Here is a 27,617-nt window from a genome sequence, read left to right as displayed (position 1 = left end):
ACACAGATCACAAGATGTTAACAATGGTTATCTCTTGAATAGAATGAAAGTGTTAGACGCAAAAAGTGTCCAACTCTTTGTGACGCCATTGACAGCAGCCCACCAGACTCCTTGTCCATAGGATTTCTTAGGCAAGAACACTGGAGTGGATAGCCATTCCCTTCTCCAGGGGATCTTCCCCACCCAGGGATGGAACCCAGGTCTGCTGTGTCACAGGCAGATTGAATGGAATGAATATGAATAAGTATAACCTTGGGGTATCCCTGGTGGCTCAGACGGTAAAAACGTATGCCTACAATGCGGGAGACCCGGGTTCGATCCTCTGGGTTGGGAAGATACCCTGGAGAAGGAAATGGCAACCCACTCCAATACTCGTGCCTGGAAAATCCCATGGACTAAGGAGCCTGGTAGGCTATAGCCCATGGGGTCGCAAAGAGTCAGACACTACTGAGCAACTTCACTTTCACTTTCAAATATTACCTTTAATCAGAAAAAAAGTCAAACAAGAGAAACAGTACAGAGAATAGAAGAATAAAGTGGCCTGAAAGTGAAAATGAAAATTGCTCAGTCATGTCCAACTCTTTTCGACCTCATGGACTATACAGTCCATGTAATTCTCCAGGCCAGAATAATGGCGTGGGTAGTCTTTCCCTTCTCCAGGGGACCTTCCCAACCCAGCGATCAAACCCAGGTCTCCCACACTGCAGATGGATTCTTTACCAGCTGTTGAGCCACAAGGAAGCCAAAAGTGGCGGAGGGGAATAGTATAGAGCACAGAAGAGTAAAGTGGCCTAAGTGAGTTAAGAGTCAAGTACATGAGCTACCTTATCTAATCTTTATATCAAAAGAAAAAAAGTTTTTTCCATTTTGCAGATAAAGCTGAAGAACCTGCCCAGTGCAAGAACTGGCTGGGATCAGAACTCAAGGCCCAGTTCAAATGTGGCTGACTGTAGGGTACTATGCTACAAATTAAATGCAACCAAAAAGCTGTCTTAAAACCAAGTCACACACACACACACACAAAAAAAAACCAAGTTACATTCAGGGAAAGAAACCGAACCAAGTAACCGAGCATCCTAAGTGCAATCACGGAAAAAAAGAGAGGAGTGGGTCAAGAGTATCTCTGTGAGTGTCCCAAAAAAGCCAGGACCAGTCATTACAGTTGAGGTTCTGGGACAAACTTGTACCTGATGGAAGTGAGACGACTCCACTGCTGTTTGTTCTGCAAAGCACAGAGCTACATTAGCATAAATTAAATGGGTTTGGACGGAACACCATTGTATATGCAGTGGGGTATCTCCTTTGGGGACAATTGGCTGTCTCCAACCCAGTATCACCCATTCATCCATTGTTTACATGTTACCAGGTATGGGGGGTGGGGGGGGGGAGAGATTGGGTGCAGGCAGTGTGAGACCATTGCCATCTAACTGTATTCAGATATAAATGATCTCTCCTTATCCATAACTATGGTTCCACTGTAGAGTGAGCGCGGCTAACTCTGGGGGAACAATCCAGGTAAGAATGAATAGATCAGCCTTTTTTTTTTTTTGAAGTGACATGTTTAATTCTGGGTGCTCTGACTTAGAAATTTTAAAATCCATCTAAACTGTAATTTCAATTCTCTATAATAGTATTAACATGATTTACTGAGAAAAATGGTTTGGGGTAGGGTATACAAATTTCCTTACACAATCTTTCAGAGGAAAGAAAACTTGATTACTTCAGACTTAATAAATGAAAATAAACATCTACTTTTGAAACTAAATATTTAATAATGAAAAAGTATACTACCTAAGCCACTTAAAATTAATTCAATATTTGCCTTGAAAGTCTTTTTTTAGTTTCAAATACAATGTAACTTTTTAGATTATGAAACACACTATTCCTTCAAAAATAAAATAGCCCATGGAATGATTAGATCAGCAAAGACTGCAGGGGTGGTGGGGTACAAAACTTTTGGGATCTGTACATATACAGATTTTGAAAGCCTGGGAATATGAAGCCAACAATATACCTTAAAATATCAAATTAGGAAGCAAAGAGTTTTTTTTAAAAACCTTAAAATGTCCTAAGAAATTCATAGACTGATTTCTTCCATGCAGTATGCTCTAAAAATAAGGACAATTAACAGAAGTAACAATTCAGGGTACACAAGTATATGAAAACATCCAAATCAACAAGCAATTTCAAGAAATCAATAAACAACCATTAAACGTAATTTACATTTTTTGTATGAAATCCACACCATTTCAAATATCAAGCCTTTCTTTCTTAAGCCAAAATACTAAACGGCTGGATGGCTGTCACTGTAGAGAGTTTTATTTCAGGCAAGCAAAAGGAAAAGGAGACACATTTAGTCAGACTCCACAGAAGGAATCTCACTTCCACGCGGAACAGAAGTCAGCACTGACCCTGCGCTGGGTTACCCACTGCCCTGCAAGCGCCAGCTTCTGCTGGATAACAGTACTCTGGGGTGAGTGGTCAGAGTGTGGAACACCTCTGCCAGCCAACTCCACAGCCTGCTACCGGGTGGGACACACATACCTACACACAGCCTCCGGCCCCAGGTCCACTTAAAAAGAGCCGGGAAGGAAAGAGCCAATAAAAGAGGAAAACACCACCTCCCCAGACAATCCCACGCAGGGGGCTGGTGGGGGGTGGGCGCTGGTGGGGGGCGGGGGCGGGCAGGGCACATTAACATTTGACTTCCACACACTAAAGAACACCAGGAGGTTAAGTGGAGCCACAGGAAACATCCCATCCCCGAAAACCAGGAAATCTAGATTTGGAAATTTAAGTCTTAGACATTTTTTAAAAAAAACTTTCAAAACTCACGGCACCAAAATATAGCTAAAATTGAATCCGTTTAAACCTAGAGGGGGGGGGAAATACCCAAACCACACTGTGTCAGCTATGTTCAGTTCCCTGAGGGTTCTTCCACAGACCCTTCTGAGTTGCGGCAATAACAAGTTTCCTTTGAAATCCCCCACTTTTCTATTTCTAGGGTCGAACAGAACAGTATCACAGAAATCCAAATAGTTATTATCAGAAAAAAATAAACGGACGATCCTTAAACTTGCAGACCTTGTTTCAGGAGCTGCCCTGCCCACCTCCACTTCCCTCCTCATTCTTGGGGCTTCCCAGCGGGGTCCGTGCTGACAACCAGGGTCCCCGCCTGGGGTCCGGTCCCCGTGTTTCTTTTCCCGGACAGTGACCAAACAGAACAGGAAACTCCTCCATCTAGGGGCTGCTCCAGACATCCAGCCCCCGTCTCCCTCCCTGACAGTCTCCTCCCCCCTCCCTGCATCTTTCCCTCTGCAAGGCTGTCCAGAAAAGGGGGCTCGGGACTCGAAAGAGTCCGGGATGGGAGGAAGGGTGGCTGCTCGGTCTGAAAATAAACACCCTCGCTTCCTGGGGTAAGGGCTAAAAGAGCGATTAGAAAAGCCTGCCCAGTAGAAATACCACCTGAACGTACCTCCTCCCTTTCCCACTGCAACAAGCCCAGTCACTAACTAATCAGCTAAGACAAATCCCTGGAAAACTTTTGCAAACGGGCAGAGAGGACCCTCTCCCCAGCCGGGGGGCTCCCGGAGACGGGGCTGGAGTTTGCAGCCCTGGAAGGGCTCACCGGGGAACGGGGTGGGGCGCGGGCGAGGGGTGCAGGGGCGGAGTACCTTCCACGGACAGGAACTGGCAAAGAGTTTCAAAATAGCCGAGTGCTCTCCCCCACGCCCTCGGGGGTCGCGAGCGCTAGGACCGAGGCTCCCCGAAAGGAGGCCAGCCCCCAATTCGGGCCTAAAAGGAAACTTTCCGGGCCGCGGCTGCACCTGACTCCTCCACCGCCCCTCCACCCCACCCCACGCCCGCAAGGCCGCCCGCCCCGCCCCGGCCTGGGCCGCCCGGAGCGCAGAGGAGGGGGAGAAATAAATCCAACTATTACCGGAATCGGGGGTGGGGGGCGTCGGCGAGAGACCCGGGGGAGGGGGCGGCTGGACGCCCATTCCCCACTCCTAGGCCTTGACGCCCCTGTCCCGGCCACCCCGGGCCTGCCGCCCCGCCGGGGAACCTCCCGGGGGCCCGCGCAGGATTCGGCCCAGCAGCGCTGCCGTCCCGCCCGGAGGCCCCGGGGGACCCGAAGGGGCGCGGGGAGGCCCGGGGTGCGGGGGCAGGGGGCAGGGCGCGGCCGCTGCGGGGCCCGCCGGCCCGAGGCCTAACCGGCACCCCCACCCCCCCGCCCCGCTCCACACCCCTACCCCGGCCCGCGCAGGCCGCGCCGCTCGCCCCGCTCCGGCCCCGGCTGGACCCCTGGCCGGCGGCCCGCCGTCGTTGCCCGTGGGCGCCCCCCAGGCCCCCGAGTCCCCAGCCCCCGCCACCCCGGCGCCGGCCCTCTCACCCTTTCATTCTCTGCCCGGGGCCTGGCGCGGGCCGGCGAATCCCCGGCCTCACGTAAGCGTGCTCGCCGCCCGCCCTGCCTGCGCGGCCCAGCCCGCCGCCCTACGGGAGCCCGGGGATGTGGGCCGGGCCTGGGGCCGCTTCTGCTTACCTTTCAGCTGCTTTTTTTTTTTTTTCTCCTTCCCCCCTTTTCCCTCGGCTGGGCTGACAGATCAGAGTGAGAGGCGCTGGCAATGGACTAGGAAGCTCGGCTGCCGCTGCTACGGCTCCCCCCGGGCTCCGGCGAGAGCCTTTCCCTGTCAAGCAAGAGGGGTGAGGATCATATTTTTATTTTGGAAACTAAAAAGTGCTCCCAGGGTCGGTGATTATTAAGGGGAAATCCCTGAATATACTCTCCAGCCAAGAAGGCAGGGCTGCCGGGGCTGCACAAGAAGAGGCAGCAGCCTCCTACAGCACCACTACAGGCACTGCGAGGACATAACACCAGAGCCGCTCCTCTGCCCTCCGAAACGACAACTTTCCTACCATCTTGGAGGCAGAGCAAAGGGGGGCCGGGGGGAAAAGTGCACCCGCTCTCGATAAAGTACAAATTTCTACTTCTCATCTCCGGAAAAAAGTCCACACCGGCCGTCTCCACCGGCGCCTGGGGGAGAAAGCGGGGAAGAAACTGGGGGTGCCTGAGAAACGTTTGCGTTTGCTCCAGGGGGGAAAATGTTTCTGCATCTTCTGATGGAAAGAAATCTTTACAAGACACAGGTTTTCCGGTGATTATTGTTTTCTGTTTAATTTTTTTTTTTCCATGTTCGTGATAGAGGTATTTGAATTTTTTTTTTCAGGCTAATAACGATTTTTTTTTTTCCATTACAGATCTAAGTTCTGGGTTTGATGGTCAGTTTATAAATTTGAACTTCAAGAGACTTCCTAGCCACTTTATTTGTCTGCTTATTTATACGTTTTTGTGTAGAGAGATATTTGTTTCCTTATATATAAAAATTTGTGCTATATATTCCCTTCCAAACTGCGATTGCTGGAAGACAATTGTAAAGGGATGTCTTTTGTCTCCTTTTCCCAAAGCAGTGTAAATAAAACCTATTGACTGTCCAGAAAGGCAAGATACAGCTGTTTATTTTTCACAGTGCAAATTAAGGCAGAAATCACTGGGGGGTTAAATACAACTCAAGTATAGCTGACCATGTTTCTAGAAATAACCCTAATGCTGTTATGGTCTGCTTGTGAAGAAAGATTAGTGGAAAACTGCAAATAGGTTATAAAGACAGCTTTAGATTTTCTTTTAAGTAAAATTGCTTACTGAGAATCATATCCAGGCATTTAAGTTTTTTTGCTTGTTTAGTTTATATCCTTTAAAATTTAGATTTTTGGTGCATTGCACATGTTGCTGTCCACATTCTGTGTCACAGAATTGAGAATGAGTGTGTCTGTTTTTGTTAGAGTTGAAATGTTCAGAACTTCCAGTGTGTTGCCAAGCTATGAATTACTCTTAGTATATTGCAATGGATGTCATGAATCAGCATTTCTTCAGTAAGCAAAAGGTTAGTAGATGGAGGGGATCAAAGTTACCCAGGATAGGGGGGATCAAAGCTGAGATAATAGATGAGGGACGGAAGGGTGCTGCTCACTTGCTGCAATTTCATAGAAATCTTACTGGAAGAGAACAAATTGCAGATATTTTGCTATTTTTGTGATGAAAGAGAGGAATACTAGAAAATGAACAAAAGATCTTTTTGTATTTCTACAAGGAATAATGAATCTTGTACTAAAAGTTATTTTTCTGATGCAGATTGCCTGACATAGTGGAAATGAATTTGTGATATCAGTGCCTTGCATCAGTAGAATATTTAATTCCTTTCATTTAAAATCAACTAAAAAGCATTTAGAAATAACTGATGACTCACTTTAAAATGTTTATTTTTTGAGCTTCCAAATGTCAAAATTCACATAATTGAGTGAGTTCAGATACTGCATATAACAGATATTAATTATTTTCATTCTCACCCTCATCTTTATTATCTCAGTTTGAATATAGTAGCTGAATAGTCTTTTTTTTTTTTTTTTCTGGAAGTTTTTCCTTACTATTTGCTAGAAAAATGTAAAGTAAATAAAGTAAAATTAACTGATTTTAACATCTCAGAAGCCTCAGTTATAAAGTAGTGTTCTATTTACAGTTTTTTGGGTTTTTTTTAATCATTAGAAATCAAACACTTCGGTCATAACAAGGAAATCCGTTCCCTTAATGAAATCTAGTGGAGTTGAAAAACATGATTTGAGCAACTTGTTCCTTATATGTGACATGACTTTATAGAAATACTTTGAATTTTTCAAGACATTAAGATGTGTTTGATTTAAGTTGACTGCACCCTTTTATGCAGTCCCTCTTGTGACCAACAAGCTTTTTTTGAGTGATACCTGTCTGGGGATAGGGGTATGTGCATAACATGGTGCAAATATGGTACCATTTCAGTGTCATTCTTTTTTATAAGTTTGACTTGTACAGGGCTGTGAGCCATCAAGTTTTTCCATCAGCTGAGCTAAATAGCCTAGTCTGAGGGAATTACAGCCCAAACAAAAAAGAAATCCTGCTACAATTGCAACATGGGTGAGTTTGATTGGTCAGTGTTTATTTCTATTGGTAGCTGAACTCATTTCAGGTGTTATATCTCTTCATTCCTAGAAACTACAGGTGCTAACAAAACTACTGACATAGTTAACCTTAAATAACCCTATTTTGCCCAGTAAAATTCCTAGTACTCAAATTTGGCTAACATTGAGCACCTGCCTCTTGAGAAATCTGTATGCAGGTCAAGAAGCAACAGTTAGAACTGGACATGGAACAACACACTGGTTCCAAATAGGGAAAGGAGTACGTCAAGGCTGTGTATTGTCTCCCTGCTTATTTAACTTATATGCAGAGTACATCATGAGAAACGCTGGGCTGGATGAAGCACAAGCTGGAATCAAGATTGCCAGGAGAAATATCAATAACCTCAGATATGCAGATGATACCACCCTTAAGGCAGAAAGTGAAGAAGAACTAAAAAGTCTCTTGATGAAAGTGAAAGAAGAGAGTGAAAAAGTTGGCTTAAAACTCAACATTCAGAAAATGAAGATCATGGCATCCGGTCCCATCACTTCGTGGCAAATAGATGGGGAAACAGTGGACACAGTGAGAGACTTTATTTTCTTGTGCTCCAAAATCACTGCAGATGGTGACTGCAGCCATGAAATTAAAAGATGCTTGCTCCTTGGAAGGAAAGTTATGACCAACCTAGACAGCATATTAAAAAGCAGAGACATTACTTTGCCAACAAAGGTCCATCTAGTCAAAGCTATGGTTTTTCCAGTAGTCATATGTGGATGTGAGAGTTGGACTATAAAGAAAGCTGAGTGCCGAATAACTGATGCTTTTGAACTGTGGTGTCGGAGAAGACTCTTGAGAATCCCTTGGACTGCAAGGAGATCCAACCAGTCCATCCTAAAGGAAATGAGTCCTGAATATTCATTGGAAGGACTGATGCCGAAGCTGAGACTCCAATACTTTGGCCACCTGATGCGAAGAACTGACTCATTTGAAAAGACCTTGATGCTGGGAAAAATTGAAGGTGGGAGGAAAAGGGGACAACAGAGGATGAGATGGTTGTATGGCATCACCGACTCAATGGACATGAGTTTGAGTAAATTCTGGGAGTTGGTGATGGACAGGGGCCTGGCGTGCTGCAGTCCATGGGGTTGCAAAGTCAGACACGACTGAGCGACTGAACTGAACTGAGCACCTAATATATCTTGGTAACTTTGCTGGATGCTTTTTTTTTTAATTTAAATTTATTTATTTTAATTGGAGGCTACTTACTTTACAATATCGTAGTGGTTTTGCCATACATTGACATTCATGTCAATGTATGCTGGACACTTTTATCTATGGACTGTGGCTTAATTCCCCTAACAGCTCCAAAAAAATACTATTTTTCTTTCCTTCCTTCCCTCCTACTCCTTTCCCCGTTTTTCTTCTTTTAAATACTGTTGGGATAATTACCTTCACTTTTAAGGAGAGCAGATCTTGGGCTTTCCAAAGATTCTAAATCCTTTTGCTGTATAGTTGCTGAGGTACCTACCACTGCTCTATACTCTATATCTGGAAATGATGTTCCTGCCATTTTTTTTGTAATTTAGTCACTAAGTTCTGTCCAACTCTTTTGGGACGCCATGGACGGTAGCCTTCCAGGCTTCTCTGTCTGTAGGGTTTCCCAGGCAAGAATACTGGACTGGGGTACCATTTCCTTCTCTAGGGGCTCTTCGCAACCCAGGGATCGAACCTGTGGCTCCTGCATTGACAGGTATATTCTTTACCACAGAGCCGCCTGGGAAGCCCTTCTGCCATTTACTCTTTGCCAATAACAGAGTAGCCAGCAGTCAGATCCCCCTTTGAGCCACTAGTGGCAGCCAGTGGCTAATTTCACCCTTGTGACGTCTAGTTCTATGTCTATCCATTGTTTTGAGGAATGCATACATATATTAATATGTATATGTGTCAGCTGAGACACTGTGTTTAGGAGCGATTTCCTTCCTGATCCTAAAAGTGGACAGTATATGTGGAGTGCTAGTGTAATTAGAAATGTTACCTATGGTGGTAAAATTACAGTACTTTATAAAAAATCTAATCAATGGATAAAGTGACCTGGAACCATGAATGCCAGAGTTTACCTATGTGATCTTTAAAGCAGTGTCTTTTATTTATTCTGTTATGCCCTAATTTCACAGGTAGCTTGTTTAGCCTTTAGCTGAAATAAGAAATGCTTGCCTTAATATTTTTACTATTATTAGAAATTTTAATTGATCTGCCTTTTGGTGTTAGTGATTTTAGTTTTGCAAACATTAACTACCTTATTGTGAACACTGTAGTGAGGTTACGAAAATACTACCTAGGGACTGCCCTGGCAGGTCAATGGTTAGGACTCCCGTACTTTCACTGCAAAAGGCCCGGGTTCAATCCCTTGTCTGGGAACTAAGATCCCCAAAGCCACAAGGTGCGGCCACAAAAAAGAAAATACCACCTAGATTCACCGATTGTGTGGATTTAAAGTGAAAGATTTATGCATGTTTAATATATTAGATGTCTTTAAGCAATAAAGCCATGCCTTTATTAGTGAATGTGTGCTGACAGAATCACCAGTGACATCAGACATTATTATACAAATTTAGTGGGGGGTTTTGGGAGAAGTAGGGGTGTGATTATAAACCTTCCCTAATCACAGAAATGTTTTTCCTAACATTTCTAAAGGCAAACTCTGAAGTCATATCAAGAGGTCCCTCGTGTGAAGACTTCCAAGGAGGTAAAAAGAAGTGGGGTGTGTTCAGGGCCTGAAAGTTTTCAAAAATCATACTGTTGATCTCAGAGAAAGAGCAGTGAGCAGTCCTGAGGAGAGATCTTAGTTCCCTGCCCAAGAATTAAATCTGGGTCACCTGGATGAAAACCAAGTCCTAGCCACTAGATCACTGGAGCTAGAAGCTAGAAGCAAAGTGGCCCTGGCTCTTGCCCCTGTTTGAAAGCAAGAATGTTTCAAGGAGGCAAAAACTGTAAAAACAGGTACAAAGTTTATAATTAGAGACCCAGCACAATGTGTGGGAGATCTCACAGGAAAACAGTTTGTTTATCCACCTCAGAAGCAGTGCAGAGATGTACACCCAGAGAGAAAGGGTATGGGCATCCTGTCTAGAGAGGAGGAGTGCAGTAAGTCAGAAACTAGGCAGAGATCCACACGCAGAAGAGTGTGGGCGTTCTGAGTGCAGAGCAGCGCGGTATGGAGGCGATGTAAATCACCTCTGTAGGACAGTCCTTCCAAGTCTTTGTTTACCCTTGGCCAGTTATCTTGTTTCTTTCTTCACACCTGACTGATCCGTGGGGTCCTCCCCAAGATATGTGTGCAACCTTTTTGCTAAGCTGGATCCCACTCTAGAGGCCTACCAGTGCATGTCCACACTTACTGTGGGTGGGCCTCCCCCCTCCCTTTCTGACCCCCAAGAAGCCTTCCTGCACATGTGCAGACAGGGAGGCTTTCCTTGACCTCAGGAGCGGGCACTTTATCTCTTTGTTCTAGCAGAGCTCAACTTTTACCACTAGCTTTGTCCTTGGAGTATCTGAGTGAGAACAAAGCTTGAATTTTATTCCACTTGACAAATACCAGGTACCCAGCCCAGAAGCTCACTGTCTCCTGCCTCACTATTATGGTGGCCATAAATGTACTTTTTTTTTTTTTTTTTACTTTAAGCGTTTCTGTTTTGGAAACATTTGTTGGTAATGTTTCTATCTAAAACAAAGATTTTAGTTTTCTTGTGGCTTTTATGCCCTGACGAAAACATTTCTGAGACAAACATGGTATTTGGGAGATACCCTCATCATAGCTTTAGGTTATTCAAATATGAAATTCCTATATTAGAGATTGAACTACAGTCAAAGCACACACGATCAGGTAATCTCCAAGTTCTGACACCTACCCAAGGGCATTGAATCCTGGAAACAGCTACCTGATACCAAGCCAGAAATGTCTTTTTTTTTTTTTTCAAATCCCCATAAGGGATAGAAGATACTCTCCAGGAAACAGATAGTCACCTGCAGCAGCAGGGACAGGACATATCCCTGATACTGTATCACTGCCGTCTTGTCACACTGCAGGCAAAGAATGTGACATCACTTCAACCTTGGCAGTCTCTGGCCATTTCTTTTGACCCTGACCTTCAGTTCAGTCGCTCAGTCGTGTCCGACTCTTTGTGACCCCATGGACTGCAGCTCATCAGGCTTGCCTGTCCATCACCAACTCTTGGAGCTTGCGCAAACTCGTGTACATCGCGTCGGTGATGCCATCTAACCATCTTTTCCTCTGTCGTCCCCTTCTCCCACCTTCAATCTTTCCTAGCATCAAGGTCTTTTCAAATGAGTCAGTTCTTCGCATCAGGTGGCCAAAGTATTGGAGTTTCAGCTTCAGCATCAGTCCTTCCAATGAATATTCAGGACTCATTTCCTTTAGGATGGACTGGTTGGATCTCTTTGCAGAGACTCTCTACAAAGAGAGTCTTTGCAAGGGACTCTCAAGAGTCTTCTCCGACACCACAGTTCAAAAGCATCAGTTATTCAGCACTCAGCTTTCTTTATAGTGTCCAACTCTCACATCCACATATGACTACTGGAAAAACCATAGCTTTGACTAGATGGACCTTTGTTGGCAAAGTAATGTCTCTGCTTTTTAATATGCTGTCTAGGTTGGTCATAACTTTCCTTCCAAGGAGCAAGCATCTTTTAATTTCATGGCTGCAGTCACCATCTGCAGTGATTTTGGAGCCCAAGAAAATAAAGTCTCTCACTGTTTCCATTGTTTCCCCATCTATTTGCCATGAAGTGATGGGCCCGGATGCCGTGATCTTAGTTTTTTGGATGTTTCAGCCAGCTTTTTCACTATCCTCTTTCACTTTCAACAAGAGGCTTTTTAGTTCTTCACTTTCTGCCATAAGGGTGGTGTCATCTGTGTATCTGAGGTTATTGATATTTCTCCTGGCAATCTTGATTGCAGCTTGTGCTTCATCCAGCCCAGCAGTTCTAATGATGTACTCTGTATATAAGTTAAACAAGCAGGGTGACAATATACAGCCTTGACGTACTCCTTTTTCCTACTTGGAACCAGTCTGTTGTTCCATGTCCAGTTCTAACTGTTGCTTCTTGACCTGCATACAGGTTTCTCAGGAGGCAGGTCAGGTGGCCTGGTATTCCCTTCTTAGACTGACCTTAGACTGAGGAAAACACCTCTCCAACTGAAGCTGTGTTTTAAGTAATGGTTAGTAGAAAGAAGGGGCCTCCCTTGTGGCTCAGACAGTAAAGAAGCTGCCTGCAGTGCAGAGGACCCAGGTTTGATCCCTGGGTCGGGAAGATCCCCTGGAGAAGGGAATGGCTACCCCCTCCAGTATTCTTGCCTGGAGAACTCCATGGAAAGAGGAACCTGAGCCTAATCCTGGAGGGCTGCCGTCCATGGGGTCGCAAAGAGTGGGACAAAACTGAGAGACTAATACTTTTCACTTAGAAACAAACACCCCCCAAAGCGGTATCAGAGGTTGGGTTTGAGCAAACTTGTAAGTGATAATCAACTTTTTCTAAAACTTGTAATGAGAAAACTGTGTTCCAAAGGTGATTGTTAGCTAAAACATTGTAATAAGAAGAGAAATCCATGGAGTCCTCAGAATAATAGGCAGAGATCAACACAAAGGTGACTGTTCTGCTACGTTCCTGGTTAAGCAAGCTTTGTAGACCCACTAGGAGCTTAACTACTATTTCCATGGGAATATTAATCCCAGGTTCCAAATAGTTAATTTACAGTGATATTCTGCAACACAGTCCATTAAGTTTGGACTTCCTGTGCTGTAATATCTTTGCCATATTTGTTACAGGCTGCCAGAATTCAAGTAAGGATGGGGAAAGGGGGTGGTGGGAAATCCTCTCATTCAATTAAAGTAAGGAATAACCATTAACACGATTTAAACAGCTTGATTTAAATTCAGGGAAAGGAGATTTTTGAAGCTATAAAATGATGAGGCCAGTTGTAGTGCACCAGTAAGAAGAAAAGACTTCAGTCAATAAAAATTGTACTGTTTATCTACATACACTGATGTTCCTGTTTTATGCCTGTTTGAGTGCTGTATGGTCCTATAGTAGTTATTTGCATTTTGTTTTCTTCTTAAGGAAAACCGGAAAGAGAAATGAAGACATAGACGTAGGTAAAATTTTACTAAAAATTACGTAACCTAGTCTCCTGCTATTAGCCTGATGCCCTTTTACCCCACAGAGCAAGCCCTGGCCATTCCTGTCATGATGCCTCTGTTCTCAGCTCTGCCAGTTAAGTCCCACTCTGCCCTGATGCTTTGCTCACAGTCTTGTTTCGGAAGCCTTCTGGTGGCAATCTGTATGTACCTTATTCTCACCCTAGTGCCTTGAGTTGTTTTCCAGAACTTCCCCCCCCCCACCCCGCCCCGATATGTGTTGTTTTGTGCAGGAGGAGCTGTAGTAGTTTAAGAGGTTAGTCTCCAGTCTAGGCTATATGGTTTAGAAACTTGGCTCCACCATTTTCCTTGGTGGTATGACCCTGGGCGAGCTACTTAGGCTCTCAGGGATAATAATAGTACCTACCTCATTGTGTTGCGAGGATCACAGGGCATAATGCACAAGGCAGAGTCTTAGTGCCATGTGAAGGTCAGCTGCTCCCTGGTTGCTTGCCAGTAAACATCTTACAGGCAGCACAGCCCAAGGTCAGGGAGGGCTGTTTTGTTTGTGTTTTGTTTTTAAACATTACCAAGACAGTGGACTTAGCAGCGCTAGTTACAAGTTGAATTAACTCAGTACAGAAAAAGACAAGGACTATGATTATGGCATACCAAATATCTACACCACAATACCTACAAAAACAATGAGTTGACTCTTTTTTCTCAATATTCAGATAGTTGATAGTCTGCAGCAAAGAATTTAAAGGTTAGCTGAGATCTGGGTGTCCTTCAGACTCATTCAAGGTCTTAAAAATTGTAAAATGAAATACAGGAAGAGTCCATACAGAATACAGAAGAGAAATAATGTGACCAGTTTACACCTTTTCATTAGCTGTTCTAAAGAGAAAGTGAGCTGCTGTCATGTCCGACTCTGCAACGCCATGGACCATAGCCCACCAGGCTCCTCTGTCCATGGAATTCTCCAGGCAAGAATACTGGAGTGGGTAGCCATTCCCTTCTCTAGGAGATCTTCCCAACCCAAGGATCGAACCTGGGCCTCCCACATTGGAGGCAGATGCTTTACCATCTGAGCCACCAGGGAAGCCTGTTCTAAAGAGAGAAAGATGCATTTAAATTTCAACATGAGATCTTGAAGAAGACTTTTCTGACAACAAGACATGGAAAGGTTTATGAAATATCTTCAAAACAAGTCACCCCACAAAAAAAAAAAAAGGGACGTGTTTGACACGTATTTCCAATGAAATGTTTAATAGGGCAGGTACTAGTTCATTGTTTAAAATGTACCTACAGTGTTAAATAGTAGACAAACTGGGGGGTTTAGATCAGAAAACCACGTGTGAATCCCAGAGCTAATATTTATTTACTAGTTTGTCTACTACAAACCAAGATGGTTTCCCCAGCCCCTCAAGCCTCGGTGCCCTCATTCTCAACACAACTGATTGAATAAGATGATTGACAGACCATGTATAGTATACTGTGTGACATGTAGCAGCCACTCGGCAACTGTCCACTTCCATTTTTGTCCCTGAATTCATAGAAAGTGCCTGGAGTTAAGGTAGGATTTTAATTAGAAAACTGTAAAAGAGGATCTTATTCTAGAAGCCGTTCCTAAAGTATTGAAGAACAAATACCTAATTAGAGCCCTACTTACATAATTTCCCTGGTGGCTCAGATGGTAAAGAATCTGCCTGCATGTGGGAGACCTGATGGGCTACAGTCCATAGGGTCACAAAGAGTCGGACAGGACTGAGCAACTTTCACTTTATTTTCACTTACATATTTACTATTTTCTTGCATGATTTGTGTGAGATTTCTCTTTTTGACTAGTCATTACTGCTTTTGACAGAATTATTTTTTAAAAATATGATCAAACTGTATTTTTTCACAACAAGAAGAGGCTCAACCAACACAAAACCACAAGTGTTTATTCAGTTAGCCATGTTCCAGGCAGCTATGCATTTCCTTGGCACTTGGCTCTAACAGAAAATGATGACGGGGGAGTTCCCTGGTGGTCCAGTGGGTAAGACTCTGTGCTCTCAATGCAGGGGACCCAGGATCCATCCCTGGTCAGGGAACTAGATCCCGCATGCCACAGCTAAGAGTCTGCATGCCACAGTGAAGATCTCAAAAGCTGCAGCCAAAAATAAATTAAAAAAAATTTTTAAATGATGACAAGTCTTTTTGTTCAGGGTATTGCATGATACAGTGGCGAGAGACCTCACCTCAACTCTGTGGCATAGAGTGTTTACAAGAGGGAACTTAAGAAATCAGTTCGGCAGCTTATGACCTACTGGAGAGAATGGTGATATAGAAGAGAAAATACCCAAAGTCATTGTGGTTGATGTATTATTTCACAAAAAAGATTCTCTTCAGTTACAGATGCATGTATGCATATTTTTATGGTGGACTAGGGACAAAAAATTGAAGAAATACTGGTGTATCTTACGAGGCTGACATTTGTAGCGTCCTGGAGTAGTTAAATAGTGAGCGAACCAGTCCCCATCCTCACTGGCTTTATAGGCTTAGCACAGGATAAGGGTTTGCACTGACCTGGTTGAGAAGAACTTGGAGACCACTGGGCTTAAAAATATTTGAAGTTCCCCACCCCCCACCTCTGGCCCAGCTAGGCAGGTCTGTGGTAGATTTGTTGGCTGATAAGAACATCTGACCCTGGATAGGTTATCTCATCAAAATACAGTTTAGCCATGCAGTTTTGCTTGCCATACCTCAACGACACCAAGGAGCCAGTGTGTGGTCAGAAGAATGAAAGAGAACCTGGGAATGCTAGGTCTTTTCTGAGAGAAATCAACTGAACAGGCTTGTGATTCAAGTCAATGAAGAATTAGATCAGCTGAACATTAAATTACTTACCTATAAATCAAAGATAACTGGAATCTCAAATGAGGTGTTTATGACTAAAAGGAAGTTTTTGGTTTTTTTTTCACACAGCAGGTTCTGACTGTATAGAACTTGATTCAAAAGATGGGATTTATTGCAAAGGTTAACTTCCTAACAGTCAAAAGTAAGAGACAGCCAGAGTTGATTGACCTTCTCAGTTAGCGGCTTATTTATTGCACGCTCAGTGGGCATGGTAGTTGGTTAGGTTCTGTAGGGAAGTGAAAGAAGAGACAGATATAATTGTGAACTTAGGATCTAGTTGCAGAGGTAGATAATATCCAGGAAGCCCTTGGAGAACAAGCAAGAGCTCCTAGTAGGGAATGGAAGGGGCGGAGCAGGAAGAGGAGGCTGCCTTGGGTTATTGTGGGGGATCCATCCACCTGAGTAGCCCAGGGACCCCAGGCTGCTCTCAGAACTCTGAGCCTCTCCCACGCCTTCTAAAAACCAGTGAGAGTGCTTGTGTAGATTTAAGGAGAACTGTGGACAGCTCTACCACAGTCCTGGCACATAGAAGATATTAAATCAGTGTTTGTTGAATCTAAATGGAGAAAATTTTTATTTACCTGGACAGAGGAAATAACATTTGCCAAAGCAGGAGTGAGCATGTCTTAACAGAAGGTGTGTTGGGAAAGATAGAGGAAAAGGAAGTAGTAGAGTAAGGCTCAGTTAAGAGGATCTTGAAAGCTAAGGCAAAAAGTTTGAACAGATGTAACAGGCAATGAAGAAGGCAATTATTTATACTTAAGCAAAAAAAGAAAAATCTTCTGCTATTTAATTATTCAAGGAGTACCTATGAATCATTTATAGTGTGCTAGGCACTGTGGTTAAGATACAGGGAAATGGCATCCCTGCCCTCAGTGGCTTAAGTCTGACAAGAAAAGTAAGAATTATTGCTTTGGGATGCTTTATTTATATACAGATCCTAGTTTTACTTTTCTTTATTCCCCTCCACCCCTTGCCCGGCAGAGCAGTGTTAATTCCCTGACCGGGGATTGAACCTGCACCCCTTGCATTGGAAGCACAGTCTTAACCACTAGACCACCAGGGAAGTCCCAGATCCTGGTTTTAAAAATATAAACTCCTTGAAGGCTAGCTGTTTTGTCCTTTTTTTTTCTCTCTTGATCTGTTTTGTTGACTTAGCATGTAGAATAGTGCCTAGCACAAAATATGCACCATAAATATTTATTGAATTAATTTGAAATTTTGAATTTTTAAACAGTACAATCTCTTTGAGACTAATAAGATAATTAAGATATGACTTTTAGATAGGTTAAGTGAGGAAAGTTCTAAGAAAGCTTATGTGGACTTACTGTTGTCAATCTCAATACAAGAGTCCAAGATGATTAGTAAAATACCTGTACAATTCTGTCAATAACCTTTGAGCATTATATTCCATTTGACCATGTTATAGTCCTGCTAAAAAAACCTGGGAGTGGTGTTAAGTATTCTACTTTTTTCTACTGGCATATTCTGTTGTACATTCTTTTTTTTTTTTTGGCCACACTGCTCAACTTGTAGGATCTTACTTCCCTGATCAGGGATCAAACCTGCATTGGAAGCACACAGTCTGAACCACTGGACCACCATGGAAGTCCTTATATACTCTATTTTTAAATGACTAATGTCAGTTAATACTGAAAACTTGACAGGTTAAAAAATTGAAAATACAGTATAAGAGAATCATCCAAAGTAAAAGGCAAACATACAAAAGGAAAACAATAGGGCTTTCATGAAAGCCGTTTGTGTGGAAACTCTTGAGCATATTTGAGCAAATGTCTTTGAGTATTCCCTTCCCCCATTTTTTAGGATAGGATCAATTTTACCATCTGCTCTTCCAGGTAACTTGGCAGCTGTTGATTAACTTTGTTCCCTGAGTTTTGCTGTCACCGTAGATGGTTCTGGAATGTAAGAACAAAAGATTTGTCAGAAAAGCTTTCCTAACACAAGTTTCTTTTAAATTATAGACAGGAGAAAAAAATCAATATTGACCAGCTGGGAAGAATTCAATAAATATTTACATAGTCATAAATCATTTCAGTTTTCTCAGAGCTTATTACCATGATGTTTTATATATCTAAATGTTTTAAATGTGCAAAGAGAGAGCAATTAAGTAATTTAATACCAACAGAATTTAGACTTCAAATGGGGAAAGAGTGGATCATCTCAGTTGTGGTAAGATACACAGATGCTTCCTGTTGCTCTGTCCAGAACGATGTTAACACTAACCTCAGAGGAGGCCGTTAAGCCAGGCTTGAGCTAGATGGTAGGCGCTAGGCTTCTCTCTATGGAGGAAGGAGGGAAGAATTACCTTACTTAAAGTATAAGCAGCAAAGTCAGAGTACTTCATGCAATAATATGATGAGGTGATAAATTATCATTTAATCTCTATAGTATGTGTCCAGTTCTCTGAAATGAAGCTAAGAAAAAAATTATAAGGAAAGAGATTCATGATACCATTCTTAGAAAACTTATGCAAATACCCCATGCAGGTCATTTATCTTTTTTTTCTCCTATTGGAAGGGGATTTCTATCTTATGAATCAAACTGTTCAAATAGTGTGTTAGTTTTTTTGCTTCCCTCTCTGTATCTTCAATTCAGGAAACTTCTAAAATGTTCATTCTTTTAAGCTATTGAAAGGATTTTGTGTATTTATAGTTTTACATGCTAACTTCTTAATCTGAAATAAAAGTAAAAAGCAAACATCAAAGCAACAACCACAAAAGCCCCTACAATGTACTATATTGTCCGATTTTTCATTTTCGGATTTCACCCATTAATAGTATTTGCTTTCATTAATCTCTGCCACTGTGTCAAAGTCATTACATGTTGAAGCATACCAAGTCTCCCAAAACACACCAACTCTTCCAAAATTAAGCTATCTTAAAGGCAAATAGAATTATTAAAAGGCAAACAGTAAGCAGCATAACTTACGATTTCAGCTAAGAATCTTAAAATACACTGCAAATGCTTTTCGTTTTACCTAACAATTGAAAAAATAAATTGTAGAAGTGAATTGCTTACTATTACATGGAGTTGCCCAGTTCTACAGAGAAATAGCTTTGGGTATGTGCTGTTGTAATTTTTTTGCTGTTAACTAAACTACAGACTTTATTCTGATTTTGCCAGTTTACCACTGATGTCCTTTTTCTGTCTCAGATACTCAATTTTTCCTTATCTTTCATGACGTCCACACTCTTGAAGAGTACCAGTCAGTTATTTTGTAGAACATCTCTCAATCCGAGTTTCTCTAATATTTCCTCATGATTAGATGAGGGAATGTATTTTTGGCAAAAAAAAAAATAATAATAATCTCAGACATGACGTGTCCTTTTCAGAGCATCCTCTGAGGATGGACGTGATGCTGACCTGTGTTAGGACTGGTTGTATGGTTTTGTCCTGCTGCTGTGATGTATTTCCACAGACCTAGCACCTCAACACAGCACCCAGTTCTTATCTGGAGGTCAGGGGTCCAGGCCAACTGTGGCTGGTCTCCCTGCTCGGGGTCTCCCAAGGCCAATATCAAGGTGTCAGCTGGGCTGTGTTCTCATCTGGAGCTTGCGGTCGTCTTCCAGCTCATTCAGGTTGTTGGCAGAATCCAGGGTGGATTGTTTACCTGCTGATTGGCAGTAGGAATCTCTCTCAGTTCCTGAAAGTCATTCTCAAGTTCTCACCTGCAGCCCCTCCATTGACAAGGGCAGCAGGAGAATTGCCCTCCCTGACAATCCCTCTTACACTTTGCATCTCTGACTTCTAGACCCATATTTACAAGACTCATATGATTAGGTCAGGCAAACCCATAATCTTCTTTTTTTTAATATCAGTTGTGTCACTTAATATAGCATAGTCATTATGAGATGTTCAATAGTATCATTAAAAAATCTCAAACCTCAAAAAAAAAAAAAATATAGCATAGTCACAGGATTAAAATCCATGGTATTCACCACCTGGAAGATTACGAAAGGTGTGTCCCAAGACTGGGGCGGGAAAGGCAGGGAGTGAACATCTCAGAATTCTGCCTACCACATTACTGCTATTAGCCTGATTACTTGGTATAGCTGGTGTCTTCTGGTTTCTCCATTGTAACCTTACTGTCTTTCCATGTGTAATTAAAAGATACCTGGAGGGAGGTCATTTGAACTATGTAAACATTTTATTTCTCCTCAAACTTTCCTACACTAATGTTAACTCACCAGTGGAATTGTCCATTTTCTGCCATTTATTTATTTGTTTGTCTATTTCATTGCAGATTCATGGATACATGTTTTTTTGGGGGGGTTATAATCCAACACTCATTATTTTGCAGTGCTAATTGTCCCAGCTTTGGCCATTGCAAGCTCTTTCATTTAGCGCCTGTTCTCTTTCCATGTGCCCTCACACTTTCTCAGCAGTTCTTTACTTTCTAACACTGTGAGACACTCTAGATTCACCTTGTATTTTTTCCTGCTCAAGCCCCCAAAGAAATCGTTTTTCCACAGATAACTCCAGTTTTAATCCAAGAGAACTAGAAGCACCAGGCTTCCCTGGTGGCTCAGATGATAAAGAATCCGCCTGCAATTCAGGAGATCTGGGTCTGATCCTGGGTTGGGAAGATCCCCTGGAGAAGGGCATGGCAACCCACTCCAGTACTCTTGCCTGGAGAATCCCATGGACAGAGGAGCCTGGCGGGCTACAGTCCATGGGGTCGCAAAGACTCGAATGTGACTGACTAACTAGAAGTACATTTTGGTTTGTACTGGCTACAAATTAGTGTCTCCACAGGTTAGGTGAAGATTAGTAAATGTATTTAGTTTCCACTTGCTATCCTCACATGGTGCTGCAAATTTGGTGGCTTAAAACAACACAGATGTATAATCTTACAGTCCTCAGGTCAGGAATCTGAAATGGGTTTTACTGGTTGTCGAGAAGGGCTACATTTCTCTCTGGAGGCTCTAGGCAAGAATCTGCTTCCTTGTCTTTTCCAGCTTCTAGAAGCTACTTGCATTCGTTGACTCCTGATTCCTTCCTATGTCTTTATTTATGTATTTACTTTTGGCTGCATCTCAAAGCTTGTAGGATGTTAGCTCCCTGACCAGGGAATGAACCCCGTCCTGCAACAAGAACACAGAATCTTAACCACTGGACCAGGGAAGTCCCCTTTCCTATGACTCTTGTCCTGTCCTGCTCTTATTAGGAGCTTTCTGCTTACATTATGCCCACCCAGATAATCCAGAATAATCTCCCTATCTCAAGAGCTTTAATTCAGTCACATCTACAAAATCCCTTTTGCCATGTAAGGTAACATTCACAGGGTGGGGGGAGGATTAGAACATGGACTATTGGGGCCATTATTCTACCTACCACATGAATATATTTACACAGATGGGACCATCAGTCCACAAAAATCAGGCAAAAGGAAAAATCCCTTTAATAACAGATCCTTTTTTACTTTTTCTTCTTAGCCCCGTAAGTCACTTTTTAGAAAACTGCAGTATATTTTGCACATTTGTCGAAATCCTTGGTAAAAGTAGATGTCATTAATCCTCCATTGGTAGGACATCAGTTTTGATTTGTCCTTCAGCAGCCGTGAAGAACTTCTGTTCATCCATCTGTCTCTCTTCCTCCTCCATTGTTTGTCACCAACAGCACAGATTTTACAGGATCGTACCCAGTTGTAAAAAGCAATGATTATAGTTTCCCACGATGCATTACTCTGCTGTCCAAAGACCTCAGTTTCTATAACATGTATGCACATTATTGGTTGGAAATTACATTGCCAGAGCTAAATGAAAAAAACTAAATGTTCTAAATACCCTTGCTTATAACTGCATTTACTTTTTAGTTCATTTCTAAAACCAAGGTTTCCCCATTCTTACTATTTTCAATGAGCTGTAATAAAATTTTTGATGTAAAGTATTTTGTGTAAAAAGCCATTTAACGCTGTCTGTTCTAACACTAAACTACGGATTGGCTGGATACTAAATTGCAGGAATGCTTCTAGGTATACACTTTCATTCTTTCTTTTTAAAGGATGGAATAGCAATAGCACCTTACACTCATTAAGCACTTGCTCTTGTCCAGTGTTTTACACATATTAAATTATTTAGTCAAATCAATGAGGCAGGTGTTGCTGTCATCCTAGCATATGCAACCCCCATATCAATAGGTAATAGTGGGAATTCCCTGGCGGGCCAATGGTTAGGACTCCGTGCTTTCACTGTGGAGGGTGAGGGTTAATTAACTTAATTCCTGGATGGGGAATTAAGATCCTGCAAGCAGTGTGGCGCCACCAAAAAAAAAAAAAAGGGAATAGTAATAGAGATGACATAGGTGCTAAGCAGTAGAGCCAAGACTTAAATCTAGAAAACAGATTATGGAGCTTTCTCTTTTAACAAATCATTTTGTACAGTATCACAGTGTTGTTTTTTTTAAAGAAAAAAAAAGTTGAATATAATGATTTCTCCAAATCCTGCTCTTAACCAGATCATTTTCTCCAAATTGGCATATAGCTGAAAAACTATAATGTCAAAAGATTGTGATACATACAGTGAACAGATATTTTAGAAGCAGCCTAAATGCCCCACAGACTTAGCAAATCCAAGTCCTGTTGAATGCACATATGATAATTAGAGCCCAGGACATTTCAGACTCCAGTTCATCAATGCTGCTGTTGAAATCATCCCTTTAATTTGATAGCATGAATCAGGGAGAATGTACCAATCGCTCCCAGCACAGTTATCTAGTTTACCATTGGCAGTTACTTTCCCATAATTGAGGACAGCTGCTGTCATATTATGCATTTGCTATGATTTGAAACTTAGTATTTCCTTAACATTCATATGTTGAAATCCTAAATCCCTAAAGTGATGGTATTAGGAGGTGGCACCTTTGGAAGGTGCTTAAGTTATGAAGCTGGAACTTTCATGAATGGGATTATTTCTGTTATAAAGGAGACCCTCCAGGGTTTCCTAGTACCTTCCAGCATGTAAGGACACAGCGAGGGATGGTGGTCTGCACCCTGGAAGAGGGTCTTCACCAGAACTCGACTGTGTTGGCTCCTGATCTTGGACTTCCAGCCTCCAGAACTGTAAGAAATAAATTCCTGTTGTTTATAAGCTACCCAGTGTGTGGCATTTTGTTATAGCAACCCAAATAGATTAAAACAGTATTATTTCTCCAGTTCTTAGAAAAATCCTGGAAGAAAACTTGGGCAAATAAATTTTGGCTGCCTCATAATAGATTCTTAATAGTATATTCTATTTACATCTAGTCAGAAAGAATGCTCTTCATGTTTACTTTTTACATTTCAGTACTTACATATTTTCATTTATAGAAACATGTAAATTTTTCTATTCCAGAACACTCAAATCCAAAATATTTTTATGTTGAAGTCCATAGATATTTCTCATACTTCGTTTTAGAAATCTGTAAGCCTAGATAAAATGGAAAGGGGGAAAATGAATTCAATTTATATCCATGTTTGTACAAGTCTTTGAAAATGGATACACTCAACAAGAAAGAACATTATTCAAGATAGTTGAAGGTTTTGGAATAAAATAGATGAAATATATGAAATGTGATTTATGTAGTCTATATTAAATACACATAATCTAAAATATATTCAAAATGAATTTATGTTATAATCTGAGAGTAAGTTTTGTCAACATATATATGACTATTGTTGTTTAGTCGCTAAGTCGTGTCTGACTCTTGTGCGACCCCATCGACTGTAGCCGCCAAGCTCCTCTGTCCATGGGGTTTCCCAGGCAGGAATGCTAGAGTGCCTAGCCATTTCCTTCTCCAGGGTATCTTCCTAACCCAGGGACTGGACCCACGTCTCCTGCATTGTAGGAGTATTCTTTACCACTGAGCCACCCGGGAAGCCCATATATATGACTACACATGACTAATTTCTACTAGATTGCTAATCAATTGGAAGTGATTTTGATAAGTAGGCTTGTCTATCAATAATTTTGAAGAAATAGAAGATAGTTTCCTGAAGGACCAATAAAAATGTTTATGTACAAGTATGATTAATACTATGTTATCTGTAATAGAAAAATTAGGAAAGCCCTAAATATCCCATCAATGGGGAAGCGATATGGCATTGTGGTTAAGAATTGCCTGCATTCAAATCCCATCTCGCAGTTCACTGTGTGATCATGGACACATTATCTCACCTCCAAGTCGTTTGCGTGTGCTCAGTCGCTAAGTAGTGTCTGACTTTTTGCGACCCCATGGTCCTCTGTCCCAGGCTCCTCTGTCTGTGGGGTTTCCCAGGCAAGAACACTGGAGTGGGTTGCCATTTCCTGCTCCAGGGGCTCTTCCCGACTCAAGGATCGAACCCGCATCTCCTGCATTGGCAGGCAGGTTCTTCACCCCTGAGCCACCAGGGAAGCCCCATCTGTGAAATGAAGCTAATAAAATTTACCCCACTGGTTTGTTACAGTACTTAGAATAGTTCCTAGTCCATAATATATACTCAATACATTTTATTTATCATTATTGATATGGAATTGGGATACATCTTGGTAGAGGCACATGAGGGAATATTAGGTAACTTTTTAAAAAAAAGACAGCTGTATGCACTACTTAACTAGAAGACAGTCTGTTGCCAACTCACTTTGTCTCCCTCCCTCCAATGCCCTGCAAAAAACTTAGCTAGAGAGGAGCTGGATTTTGTGCACATATATTGAAGAACAGAGAGCAGATTTGGGGGGTCTCTGGTGGAAAATAAAATTACTTGGGTGGGGAGGCGTTATAGTAGGAGAAAGGGGAGAGGCTTCAGGGCAATGTGGCTTGTATATAGAGAAAAGACCTGCCAGCCTTTTTTTTCTTTCTAGGCAAAGAAAACTGATGTTTATTAAAATGCTCATTAGGTGACATACACTTTGCTGCCAGCTTGCTGTAAATAAATAATTCCATTTAGTCTTTGAAGTAACCCTAAGAAGTGGGTGTTACTGCTGGTTGACCACAAAATTATAGAGGTGAGATGGTTTGGCTGCCACCCCTGGAGCTTAACTATGCTATCCGAAGCTCAAAAGCTGTATTGACTTCATGACTTCAAGATACTTTTCTCAACTCAACATTCTTCACTTCAGCGCCTCCAAGGAAAGCATAAGGTCTTTCATGGAGCCGACCACATTATCTGGCATCCCTTTTGTCAGAGCTGCTTCCCATTTTCCTAAAAGGGAATCTGTCCTTGCTGGTTGTGCTCCTCTGTCCACCTGACTTATTCCTACGGCGCCCACAGGCCTCCTCACAGTAAGCACTTCCTCTTGGAAGCCTTCCCTGATAGCTCTTGATAGCCTCCCAGTCAGGGCAGTCACGAAGGTGTGTTCCCTGCTGTTCCCAGGGGACCTTGTTCTGTCACAGGACTTGCACATACATGCAATCATCAGTGACTCTTCTGCCTTTGCCACTGAAGACAGGGTCAATCTCCAACACCTGTACAATCCCCACCCCCTGGTAGTTGCTCGATTAATGTACAGGAACTAGGGATGAATATGATCCCTAGTTATCACTCTCCTTGGGCTAATTTTTTTAATTGAAGTATAGTTAACTTACAAAATTATATTAGTTTCAGGTGTTCAACAAAGTGATTCAGTTATATTATATATATGTATCAGTTCAGTTCAGTCGCTCAGTCGTGTCTGACTGTTTGTAACCCCATGAACCGCACGCACCATGCCAGGCCTCCCTATCCATCGCCAACTCCCGGAGTTTACCCAAACTCATGTCAATTGAGTCAGTGATGCCATCCAACCATCTCATCCTCTGTCGTCCCCTTCTCCTGCCCTCAATCTTTCCCAGCATCAGGGTCTTTTCAAATGAATCAGCTCTTTGCATCAGTTGGCCAAAGTATTGGAGTTTTAGCTTCAACCTCAGTCCTTCCAATGAACACCCAGGACTGATCGCCTTTAGGATGGACTGGTTGGGTCTCCTTGCAGTTCAAGGGACTCTCAAGAGTCTTCTCCAACACCACAGTTCAAAAGCATCAATTCTTTGGTGCTCAGTTTTCTTTATGGTCCAACTCTCACATCCATACGTCAGTTCAGTTCAGTCGCTCAGTCGTGTCCGACTCTTTGAGACCCCATGAATCGTAGCATGCCAGGCCTCCTTGTCCACCACCAACTCCCGGAGTCTACCCAAACCCATGCCCATTGAGTTGGTGATGCCATCCAACCATCTCATCCTCTGTCGTCCCCTTCTCCTCCTGCCCTCAATCCCTCCCAGTATCAGGGTCTTTTCCAATGAGTTAACTCTTTGCATGAGGTGGCCAAAGCACTGGAGATTCAGCTTCAGCATCAGTCCTTCCAATGAACACCCAGGACTGATCTCCTTTAGGATGGACTGGTTGGATCTCCTTGCAGTCCAAGGGACTCTCAAGAGTCTTCTCCAACACCATAGTTCAAAAGCATCAATTTTTCGGCACTTAGCTTTCTTCCGTATAGTCAAGGCTATGGTTTTTCCAGGGAAAAACCATAGCCTTGACTAGATGGACCTTTGTTGGCAAAGTAATGTCTGTGCTTTTTAACATGCTGTCTAGGTTGGTCATAACTTTCCTTCCAAGGAGTAAGTGTCTTTTAATTTTATGGCTGCAATCACCATCTGCAGTGATTTTGGAGCCCCAAAAAATAAAAGTCAGCTACTGTTTCCACTGTTTCCCCATCTATTTGCCATGAAGTGATGGGACCAGATGCCAAGATCTTAGTTTTCTGAATGTTGAGCTTTAAGCCAACTTTTTCACTCTCCTCTTTCACTTTCATCAAAAGGCTCTTTAATTCTTTTTCACTTTCTGCCATAAGGGTGGTGTCATCTGCGTATCTGAGGTTATTGATATTTCTCCCGGCAATCTTGATTCCAGCTTGTGCTTCCTCCAGCCCAGCGTTTCTCATGATGTACTCTGCATATAGGTTAAATAAGCAGGGTGACAATATACAGCCTTGAAGTACTCCTTTTCCCATTTGGAACCAGTCTGTTTTTCCATGTCCAGTTCTAACTCTTGCTTCCTGACCTGCATACAGGTTTCTCAAGAGGCAGGTCAGGTGGTCTGGTAGTCCCATCTCTTTCAGAATTTTCCACAGTTTATTGTGATCCACACAGTCAAAGGCTTTGGCATAGTCAATAAAACAGAAATAGATGTTTTTCTGGAACTCTCTTGCATTTTTGATGATCCAGTGGATGTTGGCAATTTGATCTCTGGTTCCTCTGCCTTTCTGAAACCAGCTTTAACATCTGGAAGTTCATGATTCACGTATTGCTGAAGCCTGGCTTGGAGAATTTTGAGCATTACTTTACTAGCATGTGAGATGAGTGCAATTGTGCAGTAGTTTGAGCATTTTTTGCCATTGCCTTTCTTTGGGATTGGAATGAAAACTGACCCTTTCCAGTCCTGTGGCCACTGCTGAGTTTTCCAAATTTGCTGACATATCAAGTGCAGCACTTTCACAGCATCATCTTTCAGGATTTGAAATAGCTCAACTGGAATTCCATCACCTCCACTAGCTTTGTTCATAGTGATGCTTTCTAAGGCCCACTTGACTTTACATTCCAGGATGTCTGGCTCTACGCTA

General features: G+C 42.5%; 1 protein-coding gene, 1 long non-coding RNA gene and 1 other non-coding gene across 12 annotated transcripts in view; 2 read left to right on the top strand and 1 right to left on the bottom strand.

Moving 5' to 3' along the window:
* The window catches only part of INO80D (INO80 complex subunit D), a 67,023-nt gene extending 62,342 nt beyond the window's left edge, over positions 1-4,681 (bottom strand). For 3 of the 8 annotated variants that reach the window (XM_043444727.1, XM_043444731.1, XM_043444733.1), the window contains exon 1: positions 4,544-4,681. Coding sequence is in view for 1 of the 8 variants with exons in the window: in XM_043444732.1 (XP_043300667.1) it covers positions 4,394-4,401 (8 nt within the window). In the remaining 7 variants the exon portion in view is untranslated. Of the gene's footprint in view, positions 1-3,674; positions 3,795-4,393 lie in introns of those variants that run through there. The other 5 variants (XM_043444729.1, XM_043444734.1, XM_043444732.1 and 2 more) reach the window with 3 other exon arrangements.
* On the top strand, positions 3,401-5,499 carry LOC122426096. 3 transcript variants are annotated; one of them, XR_006265120.1, is made up of 3 exons: positions 3,401-3,416; positions 4,604-5,156; positions 5,260-5,499. It is a non-coding gene; the product is annotated as an uncharacterized LOC122426096 (long non-coding RNA). The 3 variants fall into 3 exon arrangements; XR_006265119.1 differs by lacking the exon at positions 3,401-3,416 and adding an exon at positions 3,857-3,951; XR_006265118.1 differs by lacking the exon at positions 3,401-3,416 and adding an exon at positions 4,305-4,446.
* Positions 5,500-15,169: 9,670 nt separating this feature from the next.
* Positions 15,170-15,242, top strand: TRNAE-CUC. Its single transcript has one exon. It is a non-coding gene; the product is annotated as a tRNA-Glu (tRNA).
* The last annotated feature ends 12,375 nt before the right edge of the window (positions 15,243-27,617 follow it).

This window comes from Cervus canadensis, chromosome 24 (genome assembly GCF_019320065.1).
Source record: "Cervus canadensis isolate Bull #8, Minnesota chromosome 24, ASM1932006v1, whole genome shotgun sequence".
NCBI classification, from domain to species: Eukaryota; Metazoa; Chordata; class Mammalia; order Artiodactyla; family Cervidae; genus Cervus; species Cervus canadensis.
Note: the sequence above shows the minus strand (reverse complement) of the source record. Positions and strands in the feature narration are given on the sequence as shown.